Here is a 13,011-nt window from a genome sequence, read left to right as displayed (position 1 = left end):
AAAAAACTTCTAACACTTAAAAAAGTTACAAATGCTTTATACGAATTTGTAAATTACAGGCGAGGGGAGATCTCGTATTATGAAGTCTTTTACATGGAACATTTTTCTTACATTAAAAATTGAAAAATCTAATTTCTGCAGGATCGTTTGAGTAGATGCGTTGATTCATTTTGTGTAACGTTAGCCCAGCAATAGCTATAGAGTTATTATGCTTGCAATCGGGAATAATGGCCTTAGAATTAAACCCGTAGATAATCAATCGTATTAGTCACCCAGATTGAAAAACAGTTTTTGCGTAAAACATCGGCAAATTTCTTATCATCTTCTCGAAAACAAATGCATGTGTTATTAATCTAGAACACTCTGTCTACAAACGTCCTAACTAATCCCAGATTGTAATACCAAAGAGCAAGTCTAGAATTATTATGATGCCAGTAAAGGTCTTTTTGCGATACACAGTCTTTATGTAGGGGAAGGCGAGCGACTGTTATCGCTCCTTGTTTTTCTTAGCATTATGCGCGCAATCATTGAAATCTGAATAATGTACTGTAATCTTTGGATATATGTTTTCACTTTAGATAAGTGTTGTAAAACTATATATGACGACTAAAACAAACAAACCAACCACCAACCAAATTTTGTGCTGTTGAACTTGTGTTGTTTATTGATGACTGAAACTAGGAGTGCCTCCCCGATAGAAAATGAATACTTAGGTGCTGATGTTTGCCTATTTCAACAGGAGAGTGGCAATCAGGAAAAAGGTCGACAAATAAAAGAAAGCTTCCTTCTTCATGGCAGCAGAAATCTGGCCTTCAGAGCCTTTGGTGCCGGCTGTAGGTCCACTGGTGGGGCTGGTTGTTGCAAGAGAGGACCTTGGGCTTGAGCTTGGGCTTGGTTCAGGCATCAACATGGGCACCATTTGATTGCAGCGCTGCTGGTCGCAGCATTGAGCCGTGCAGCGTTTGAACTGAATCCCAGTAATGTTGCTTCCGTATTCACAAGCAGTGACGCTACAGTTGCCTTGCCATTCATAGCAGCCTCGTAGGCTAACCAATGTTCCGTTCGCCAACTCAGCTGTTGCTGCAAAACATCTAGACAAATGAGATCAATAATAAATATGTGAGTGGTTACGACTTGTCGTCTCTTCCGCCAAAGAAGATTACACGCAAGCGCACATGAAAAAGCCTCCCACGTGGCTACCACAACGTGTCTGACATATCACCCATTCCACAAATGGAAGAGAAATGAATAAAAGACGGTGGAATACACCATGAATTCATTTTTAAAATCGGATCTTTTAATTGCAGGCTCATAAATAATGTCTCATAACACTTTAATTTAAAAAACCGTCAGGGTAAGAGGACATTTCTTCTGTTTTCTAAAGTACCTTACCCCTGGTAATAGAAAACGAAAAAAGCCAAGTCTAAATAGGGGCAATCAAAAGATGTCAAAGGAAGTCACAAGTATTTCTGATTTATTGCATATTCAAATGACGAATAACATTCTATACTACGTTGTTAATGAATTATAAGTAGCCTAGCAATGTTTCGAGAAAATTCAGGAGGGTGAAGTTTTAGAAATCGTCGGTTCGTGTCAGGAAGTCTTCATGGCGAAAGTGTTTGAGTGATATTCGGAAGACTTAAGAAAAATTTTTGGAATTTTCTTCAATCTTCGGACCAACTAAAAAAAAACCTCTTGAAGATTCCAAATCAACTTAGAAAGTTCTTGAAAAAACTTTCCAATTCTTAGGTACAAACTCAACAGTCTTAGCATCATATTTGAAAGTCGTGCCGTGACCTTCGGGTTATTTTACTAAGAAAAAAAACTTAACAAATCAAATAATTCTTACGGTTTAGATGTCGAGCTACAGCCGTCGTCAGGAATTGATGACATGTCACATTCTGGTGGAGACAGCAGTGCTTCTGTGGGACAAGCCTTGCAGTAATAACTAACTCCTGCGGATACTGATGGTAAAGCGACATAACAACAGCATTATTATTGTGTATATACATTGTATTACATTGTATTGTACTAATCTACAAATAGCAACACACGGTTTAAGGTTTGAAAAACATGTTTCGGATTACCTACATCCATCTTCAGTTTTAAATGCAAATAGAACCACTAGTCGGTGTGATATAAATACGCTTTGTATTTATATTTGTATTTTGTATTTGTATTTTCTATCTGCATTTGAAACTGGAGATGGATGTAGGTCATCCGAACATGTTTTTCAAACTTAAATTTGAACATAATTTCTTGCCTGATGTTATTTCGTAAATTTGATTGTATTGTATTGTATTTTACTGAACTGCATTGTATGGTATCATTCTTATCTTGCTGTACTGGAAGGAAGAAAATTACGTATTTTTGTTATTTGCACGAAGGGGAGCTATAAAATGTGGCCGAGTTATAAGGCTGTTTGATGTTAGAGAGCTTAACATTTATGCGTTAAGTGTGATGGAGGTACCCTCATCCAGACCTACATCAAAGTGGACAACAAATTGAACTAAAAACATGAAAGAAAAAACGATGGGCTAGAATACAAAAAATGGGCAAAAACGCAAGGTAAGACAGCAATGGCCTCAATATAAAATGGAATGGTAAGTTCTCTTAGCATGATAACAAAATAAAAGGTTCGTACCTGATGGCAGGAACAGCAAGGAAGTTGAAACAAATAGAAACAGCGAAGCCAATCTTGAATTCATCTGAAGCAAAACCATGATAAAATTGTTAGTATAGAGCGTTTACATTCACGTGACTACCGGCCATATTGGTTTACTGAAACAAAAGAAAGTATTTGCATGGAAATAGAGCTCAATTCCCAGAGGTTTAGTTTTGGACATCAACATGGCCGCCATTTCTTTGATTTGGGACACCAACATGGCCGCCGTGACGTCATGTGGAAACACTCCACATGGCGAACACCTTCTGATCCACTCTGGCCGTAGGCAGCCGAGGTAAAATTCAGTGTCCACGCGCAAATATAAAGTTTTAGCGACAGAGCCGCGCATTTCCGGCTTTGCTGTTCGCCTGTTCGCCCAAACTTTACCATCGTTCATCATTCCGCCAGCTATGCAGCACTAGTCACGAAAGATTTTCTACAAGCAATTGCAAATTTAAGCTTTATGCGTTTGTTATGTCGCTCATGTTTACAAGTTTAAAAGAAATGTCCGTCTTCGCCGATCACGGTCTAATCCAACCTCTATTTTAATAGCCTCCATGATAGCCGTCGCGCCGTTCTTAGTGTTGTCACGCAACACTCCCTCACAAAGCGTTGCGTGACGACACTACAAACGGCTACAACTTACGTGCAACTCGGTAATTCAATCGCCTCCGACTGTCAATCAATCTCTTGATCACATAGCTAACCACACACACGGTCCAGTTCTCGAAAAAAAAAAGGAAAGGGAAATGAAAAGGGAATGACAAGGACAACACGTCTTAAACTAGCATGTGTCGCGTTTCTGTAGAGATTTGTGCGTTTTCCGCTTTTTCCCGCCTGAAATTTTGAACGAGAGCGAAAAGAAATGGAGGAGGCGATGAAAGGAGAGAAAGATACCCTCGATGAACACTGGGCAGGAAAACAGTCTATTCGTGTGATCAAACAAGCCTGTTTGTGTTATGGCGTACCAAAATGGACGTAGACAGTCGTGGAGTAATTCGAGGACAGTTCAAGCGTCGTAGGTTCGCTTTTATTACCCTTCAGTTCGATTTGGCCAGAAGAATCTACACGGAAGCTTCCTGTACATACTGAATAAATAATTCAATTCAGCCATGATTACACACAGGGTAACTTTACCAACAGTGGGTGGCAATTAAAAATAGAGAACATGACATAATAGTTTTGCGTTAGAGGGGCTACCTAGAGGGGATTTCTGGCGATGTTCTATTTTACGGAAGACGAGTTCCGCGTCACATGATACAAAATATTGCATCACGCATGCAGTCACATTTTGGTATGTGGGGGATTCTTATCATTTCAGTGGCTGCATATGACGGACACGAAGATTAAACAACGAAAGGGAGAGTATTACACAAACTGATGCTACAATCGGGCCATTACATACGCTCCAAATGAAGTTGCAAAATTCTTTTGTTTACAGCCTGGACAAGGTCATTAGTGACGTAGATGAGAGTTGCCTTAAACATAATTTTGGGATTGCGAGAGATTTGAAAATTTGGATTTTCTCTAAGAGTAAGCCCTCTATTCTTCCACCTGTTTAGTGTAAGTTTTCTTAATGTATTTGAGAATCTTCTTAAACAAATTTTCATATGCACTTCGTTGTAACTGAAACACACACCTACAATTTTAACTGATGTCTTAAATTCTTGTAGGAATGTCTCCAGCTTTCTCAAACCCAAGTAGAAGAATTCTGTTTTTTCTAAATTAACTTTAAGCCCTGAGAAAACTGAAAATATTTTAAGTATACAGACAAGATGCTCGTAAGAAGATTTATTTCTAAAAAAAAAAAACAATGTGTTATCAGCAGAAAAGCGGCCGAGTTCAACCTCTTCATTTCCAATTTTAATTTCTTGGATATTCTTAGTTTGCCTGACGCTGAAAGCAAGCACCTCGAGAGATAAAATAAACAAGAGTGGTGCATGACAGAGGGCCCCTGTCTCACTCCGAAGCCAATATTAAAATAATTCGAGGTAAAACCGTTGTTCATAACACAGCTAGACACGTTCGAGTAGAAAGTGCGAATCCATTGAAGAACGGCCCGAAGTTATATGCTTGGCGATCTTTTAATCAAGTAGTTGTTATTTAACGAGTCGAAAGCTTTTTTGAAGTCTATTGTAATTAACGTACACTCCAGTCATATTGACCTGCTTTGTGTATTCTATGACGTCGTCAACTGTTCTAACTGCGTCATATAACTGACCTACCCTTCACGTAATTGTAGTGATTGTTGTGGATCAAGTCCGGTAGCATTCTTTGCACAAGTTTTGCGACGGTCTTCGAGGTAATTCAGTGTGCCGAAATTAATGAGAGATGTTGGTCTCCAATACACCTTTTGTCTCTACCCTTCTTCTCCAACAAAGTAATCACCGCCTGTCTCTGAGAATTAGATAATTCCCAGTGATCGTGCGCGTAATTTAAACAGGTGACAAGATGCTTTCCGAAAATTCAGTGGGTCAGAACGCTAAATAAAACTCAACCGTAAAGCCATCGTAAACAGGCGTTTTATTCTTTTGGGACGTTTTTAAGCGAGGTATTATAGCATTCACTAACAGTTAATTTTTCTTCAGAATTTTGCTCTTTTTTCATCGGAAAGCTTTGGCACGGAAATCTTTGACCGGAAGGTGTCTGTTAAAGTTCCTGCACACGAGCTTGAAATTAGGCTTGAGTCCTCCCCTCAGTAAAGATCTGAATAAAAACTATAAAGTTTCTTTATTATAACTTCAGGTTTTGTTGTTAAAGATTGATCCGTGGTAAAAATCTTACGAATAACGCTTTTCTTACCTCTTAAACTCTCCAAATTTAAAAAATACTTGTTCCTCTTTTCTCCCAATTGATACCATCTTTCCCTCGAACGTACTATCGCTCCCTGTGCAATGTACTCATATCTGAGGCCATACTCAGTCTTAAGGATCTCTAATTTGCTGATATTTTCAACCGATGGGTCCTGATCACACAACGTGTGAATATCCTTCAAGTTTTCCTCCATTCCATTTAGGCTCGCCCTCCTTTCTCTCGCTTTTGATTTTGATTTGCTGTAAGACAAAGTCTCCCGTCTAATTCTATATTTGATGAGATCCCAGAACAGTTTCGGATCCTTTACATCCTTAAACTCTTCGATCCAGGTTTATTACTTTTTGTTTACCATCTCTACGCAATCCTTGTCGTCAAGTAAACTTGCATTAAATCTCCCAAAAAAAAGGGACCACGTGTTTGATTTTCTACGGTCGGTGCTGTTTATACTTAGTACGATTGCTGAGTGGTCTGACTTGATGGAAGGTGTGATATCAACTTGATCACTATCCTCTTGAAGAGCGTTGTCTATCAACCAAAAATCGAGCCTTCTTTGCACTAAAGGCTTTTTTTTACCTCCACACAAACCTTTTTATATTTGATATACAAATATCAACTTAATCATTATTTTCAATCTGCCGAGCGGATTCTTTTAGTTTAGGATTACCCCCATGACCATCGAATTCCGGGTCGAGGATAACATTAAAATCCCCACCGACAATGATCCTACAGTCATCGTCAATACAAGTGTTATCTAAGTCATCCTTTATGCGGTCAAAAAATGTAATTTGTTCGTTAGTTTTGTTTGCAGTGTAAATGTTAAGAAATATAAATTTTTGGTCCTGCACTGACGCTTCCACAAGTTAGAAAAAAACGACCCTGGTTGTCCTGACGCACGGACTTAAGATCGAATTCTAAAGAGTTTTTTTTATCAAGATAAGGACACCTCTACTATGCTCAAAACCATGAGAAAAAAACATCTGACCTGTCCATTGCATTTTCCAACTATTTTTTAACTCTTTAGTACTGCATGTTTCCTGTAAAAACAAATGATCTGCTTGTTGCTTCACTAGCCACGCAAATATTGTTTTCCGTTTCTCCAAAGAACGAATCCCTCGAACATTTACAGATACAAGTTTAAATGCAACACCCATTACAGCACAATTGTGTAAAAAGCCGCACCGTTGCCACCAACTAAAAATGACCCGTTGTTTAAAGCAGTTCCAAATTTTGAAAGGAGTAAATTTGCATATCTTTAAGGTTACTTATAGGGAAAAAAGGTCGAATTTTTTTCAAAGAAATTTTTTTAGATAATTGTTGAAACAAGAAAGGGATGCAAAGGGCTTTCCAAATTGAGGTCATAATTTATGTACAAAACTTCACACGATTATATCTAATAAACTATGAGATTTATTCCTTTATTTTGGGGATCTTTATTACAGATGGGTCCTTGCAAGTCAGCAAAAAGCTTTAGGGCTTTGTAAATGCGCGCGATTTTGAGCAATGCAAACATATAGAAATGATAGTTTTAGCTATTTGTTGACGCCTGTCAGCGCCTCAGAGTCCTTCTAACAAAAAAAGCATTTTCTTAAACATTCGTAGTTTGTTTTCCTTCAAATTTTTTTCAGGGCCTCAATTAATTAACTAACTACTCGGATTCTGAATTTCATGGTCATTGAAAAACTGTGACATTATCTCCTATAACCCCAAACTTGAGTAAACATTGAAGATTTTTAGCGTTTTGGCTGAGTTTGTGCTTTGGGAGTTTTCTATTGTTTCTAGTCTGTCATGATACAGCATTCTTGTTCAGCAAGCGTGCAATGTCCAATGAATGCATTCGGAAGTCAGGCAAGCGCGGTCATTGCAGGCCGTCGATAAAACCAGGAACATGGAACATTCCGGAACATCCCGGAACATTCCGGAACATCCCAGATTATCCCGGAACACGAAAAAAAAAATGACAATAACAAAAAAAATTAAGATAACAAACAACGAAATAAAATAAAAATGAAGGAAAAAATGAAAAAAAAGTGTGTGTTTTTTATATAAAATGAAATCACATTGTATCCGAAAGAAATTCATATAAGAAGAAGTACAGAGTAGGTGGGACGGTAGGATAAATGGGGTGTTGTAACTGACCACACTGAATAAAGGCGCAATTTAGGTTATGAGGAACTTAGGGAGCCTCCCCCTTAAACTTAAATGATTGAGATTAAATGTTGACTTAAAGACGACGATTGCATAGAGAGCAAATGAAGATTTTTAGCGTTTTGGCTAAGTGTGTGCTTTGGGAGTTTTCTATTGTTTCTAGTCTGTCATGATACAGCATTCTTGTTCAGCACGCGTGCAATGTCCAATGAATGCATTCAGGCAAGCGTGGTCATTGCAGGCCGTCGATATAACCAGGAAAATTAAATGGAACATTCCGGAACATTCCGAAACATCCCAGAACATCCCAAGAAGGTCGTGTCTGAAATAAGTTAGGAAAAATCACATATTTTGATGTGGAATTAGGCAAGAATTTCAAGAAGCGCTCTACCCCCGGTTTCAAGATGTAGGTGTAGCCATAATTATTTGTCAGTAAAAGACGCCTGACTGTCTCTGTGTCTTAACCATAAGCGGACTGTCATTTACGGCTAAAGAAAATACGCTACTTTGGCTGGTTTGGAGCTACAAAACCCCTTCCATTTACCGAAGAATTGGTGTTGAGACAGGGATTTTGCGCAAAACGAAAGGAGAAAATACGATGGAGGAACGCCTGCGGGTGTTCCGTGCTCATTCGCATATTCCAGCTGAGCTGGAATTGATCCATTTCTGCCGCAGCCTAGCGGACGATAAACACTTTCGCGCAAAATGAAAGGAGAAAATACCATGGAGAAACGCCTGAGGGTAATCCGTGCTCATTCGCGTATTCCAGCCGAGCTGGAAATGATCCATTTCTGGCGCAGCGGACGATAAAGACGTGCTGCAAAGGGCGGCTACAACACCCCATTTATCCTACCGTCCCACCTACTCCGATCCGTACTTCTTCTTCTTTGAATTTCCTTCGGATACAATGTAATTTCATTTTATATAAAAAAACACACTTTTTTTCTCATTTTTTCCTTAATTTTTTATTTCTTTCATTGCCTTTTTTTTTTAATTTTTTTATTATTAGGAATATTTTTTTCGTGTTCCGGGATGTTCCGGGATGTTCCGGAATGTTCCATGTTCCTGGTTTTATCGACGGCCGGTCATTGCACGCGTGCTGAACAAGAATGCTGTATCATGACAAACTCGAAACAATAGAAAACTCCGAAAGCACAAACTCAGCCAAAACGCTAAAAATCTTCAATGTTACTCAAGTTTGGGCTTATAGGAGATAATGTCACTGTTTTTCAATGACCATGAAATTCAGAATCCGGGTAGTAAGTTAATCAATTGTGGCCCTGAAAAATTTGAAGGAAAAAAAACTGCGAATGTTTAAGAAAATGCTTTTTTGTGAGAAGGACTCTGAAACGCTGACAAGCGTCAACAAATAGCTAAAACTATCATTTCTATGTTTGCATTGCTCGAAATCGCCCGCATTTACAAAGCCCTAGAGCTTTTTGCTGACTTGCAGGGACCCATCTGTAATAAAGATCCCCAAAATAAATCAGTTGGTAATTGAACTGAGTGGAGTGCAATTTGGTCTGAAATCATACGCATGAGTTCAAAATCAAACGAGCGCGCAGCGCGAGTTTGATTTGAAATCACAAGTATGATTTCAGACCAAAATATCACGACACGAAGTTCAATTACCACTTAATTACATCCATTTTGAAATCACAGAGTATCATTGTCAATATTAATATTCTATTTGTGTTACTTCATTTCCATTTTGATGGGCTAAAGAAAGGATGCGATTTAGATAAAAAAATGGTGCAATTTGGGAATAAATTGCACCATTTTGGACCAATCAGATTCCAAGAATCACCAGTGATTTCAAAATGGAAGCAATTAAAGAATAAATCTCATAGTTTATTAGATATAATCGTGTAAAGTTTGCTTATCATTTTTACATAAATAATGGCCTAAATTTGGAAAGCCCTAAATTTCTCGAATTGGGTCTTTGCAATTTTGTTGAAACTCTGTTCAGCGCAAGGGACTAATGCGCACTATGTGTAGCCGAGAGATTTTTACGAAAAAAAAAGCCGGCAACAGCAGAATTTCGACTCAGACCTCAAAGGGGCGTGGCGCTATTCCAAAATACTTGCCGCCGATTTCTAAAATTATGCACCTTATAAAAGTACAAACCAAGGTGTTAATGAAAGCAAAACGTGCATAAAATTACTGTTCAAAATGGATTGAGCAATATAATATAAAATTGAGAGCAATATACAGTTTGTCCGGTTCAACGCGACTGAAATATGCTAGCTTACCACCCTTCCTTGTGTTTTTTTAGCGTTTTCCCCCTGCGCTTTCCTTCGTCGAGCAAGAAAGGCTGAAAGACTTCGAGCACGGCTTCTTGCTCACCGACCTCCTCAATACCATAAAACCACAAACTTTTCCTTCGATATAACGGAATTTAGCAGATTCTGCTCCATGCAGCCTAGCAAACAGTAACGTTTCTTGTTTTCTTACCTTTCCTTTCTGCTTTTGTTGCACCACCTACTTCTGACCTACGACGAGCGCGTCTAGGTACACACCTTGCATGAAGTGGTTTGCAACCAATTCCTTGAGATCCCAAAAGTCAATGGCATGGTGGCCAGCTCCATTGTTATGAGGGACCAATAGCATAACGAATCGACACGACGGGACATCAGTAGAGCGTTTTCACATGGCGCCACGGCGGCCATGTTGGTGTCCCAAAACAAAGAAATGGCGGCCATGTTGGTGTCCCAAACTAAACCTCTGGGAATTGAACTCTATTTTTGTGCAAATACTTTGTTTTGTTTCAGTAAACCAATATGGCCGGTAGTCACGTGAATGAAAACACTCTATAGACAGCAAAATCAGCGGGATTGTTTTCTAGTGTATTGACATACAGTGTACAACGAGATGCCGCTGTAGGAATGGGGTAAGTGCCGCGAGGATGGATTGAGGTGCGCAGGTTGTCATGGGACGAGGCGAAGAAAAATAGGGACTGGCAGATTTCGATCCAATATGGCGTTCGTCCGAAGACTTATTTCTTTTTTGTTGGTTTGTTAGTAATGTCTTGCTACCGTAATGGCTTCTTCGCGGGAAGACGAAATGTGACTGTGGTACTAACCTTCGATCCACAATTTACTGAAAGAACTGTCCAAATCACCCTTATCGTCTTCCTGCGAATGTTCCCGCGAAGAAGCTATTACGGCTGCTCGACATTACAAGCCAACAAAAAAGATATCACTCATCAGACGAACGCTGTAGCTCATTAAATACCAAACGCTGAACCCGCAGTGAATTTTGACTACAAGAAATGTCTAAAATTACTCCATTTTCTCGAAAAGAGCACTGCACGTTTCCACGCAAGATTGCACGGATCTGTCAAACGAAATCTGTCAGTCGCTTTTTTTCCTTCGCCTCTTCCCATGACACCCCGCGCGCCTCAATCCATCCTCGTATTCAATCTTCTCACAAAACACGTAAATAGCGACTGGGTACGAGTCTGGGTTTAGGAGGTACAAATACTGGAAAGGTTTTATTAAAAATGACATACCTTGCTTCTAAGGGGTATTGCCTATTGTCTGTTTGCTATTTTGTGCTGACTTGAGGTCATTTTTTAGCCAGTTATCACTGCCTATGTTTCCCACTCTTTCCCTTAGGAGAAAAATTTCCAACGGCTGCCTGTTACCCAATATCGCTTGCACTCAAAGGTCATCGTCCCACTAGTAATTAATTATTACACGTACGCTCTCTAGTGATGCGAGCTTGGACTGCCTGTGACGGTACAAGCATGGATGCCACATCATTGTCTTTTGGCTGTCTAGGGATTGGTTGCAAACCAATTAGCAATATGTACTCTGGGAGCTTATATATCCCAGTGAGAATTCAGGGTGAAAGTGAAACCTGTCCAGCTTCCAAGAAAATTTAAAAGACCATAAATGAAAGAAAAACAGTGTTGGCAATTTGGAATTACGAGTGTTTGGTTTATCAAGAGAGTTGATAACTAAAGGGTAAATTTCTGCAGGATCATTTGATTGAAATAGCTGTCTTAATTTATTTTACGTAACGCCAGCCCAGCGGTATAGCTAGTTTAGCACAATTGGGAATCGTGGCCTTAGAAATAAAGTCGAACCTTCTCTTGGGACCAGCTCCGTAAGCGACCACCTCACTTGTACGACCAGTTTTCCAAAAAACCAAAATTTCCCCAGTCAAATCACTACAGTTGGAACCTCTCGTAAGCGACCACCTCTCGCAGGCGACCGCGGCCACTTTAGAGATGACAGCTTGCAATTTTCTTTTGTTCTTTGCCTTCTGTAAGCTACTACTTGTCACCTATGTCCTCATATCCATCCAATGTTGGGAGTTTAACAATTTGCCTTTGTAACATTATCACATGTACATTCTAGGATAGTACAGGAGACATGAATGTCACAAGGGAGGAACCGGGTTTCCCGAAATAGACTTGTCCCATTCAAGTTTAAAAATGTTTAAAAATGTTTTTGTAAGCGACCACCTCCCGTAAGCGATCACCTTCGCTTGACATTTTGGGTGGTCGCTTACGGGAGGTTTGGCTGTAAACCCATCAGTAATCGTACTAGTTACTTAAATTGAAAAACAGTTTTTGGGTAAAACCAAGCCATGTGTCCTTGATCTAGTACACCCTGTCTACCAATGTCCAAACTAATCCCAGATTGTAATACCAAAGAGCAAGACTAGAATTATTATGATGCCAGTATAGGTCTTTTTGCGATACACAGTGGGTGGTAGGGGAAGGTGAGTGACTGTTATCGCTCTCTGTTTTTCTTAGCATTATGAAGTCATTGTAATTTGAATAATGTACTGTAATGTTTGGATGTATTTTCTCGCTTCAGGTAAGTGTTACAAAACTATAGGAGACGATTAAAACAAACAAACCAACCACCAACCAAATTATGTGCTGTTAAACTTGTGTTGTTTATTGCTGACTGAAACTAAAAGTGCTTCTCGATAGAGAATGAAAACTTAGGGACCGTTCATTTTTTATGAGCATGGGGGGGCTGGTGGGATTTAGGGGGGGGCCACGAGAAAAAAAATGGCACTAAAGGGGGGGGGGGGGGGGCTACCAAAAAAAAATGAGTGAAAGAGGGCGGGGGGGGGGTCACCAGAAATAATTGGCTAGTAGGGGAAATTGAAAGTGGCTCAACACAGAAACAGATGAAGAAATTGAATATTATTTCAATTTTATTTAATGCGATTTTCCTAACCACTTTTAATTTGTTTTACATACTGAGGTCGAAATCTGCATTTTATATTAACAACAACTGAGGAAATGAAGCATATCTGTTGGAAAAGCAATAATGAATGTAAACTGAGGTAGACACCTATGTTTGTACAAGTTCAAATTAATATAAAAACGTATCAGTCTCACTATTGAATCATCCTTGGGGGAG

The 13,011-nt window shown here is 39.3% G+C and overlaps 1 protein-coding gene across 1 annotated transcript; it reads right to left on the bottom strand.

The window, feature by feature from the left end:
* Positions 1-633: 633 nt before the first annotated feature.
* On the bottom strand, positions 634-10,179 carry LOC146477873 (uncharacterized). The gene is made up of 4 exons (XM_085112949.1): positions 10,079-10,179; positions 2,645-2,708; positions 1,850-1,964; positions 634-1,091 (listed from the first exon to the last, which is right to left on the bottom strand). The coding sequence occupies exons 2-4, from the start codon at positions 2,706-2,708 to the stop codon at positions 728-730; spliced, it is 543 nt and encodes a 180-aa protein (XP_084969075.1). The 5' UTR covers positions 10,079-10,179; the 3' UTR covers positions 634-727.
* Positions 10,180-13,011: the final 2,832 nt, after the last annotated feature.

Source organism: Pavona decussata, unplaced genomic scaffold (genome assembly GCF_977016875.1).
Source record: "Pavona decussata unplaced genomic scaffold, jaPavDecu1.1 SCAFFOLD_68, whole genome shotgun sequence".
Lineage (NCBI taxonomy): Eukaryota > Metazoa > Cnidaria > Anthozoa > Scleractinia > Agariciidae > Pavona > Pavona decussata.
The sequence above is the reverse complement of the archived record's forward strand: the minus strand, read 5'-3'. Positions and strand labels throughout refer to the sequence as shown.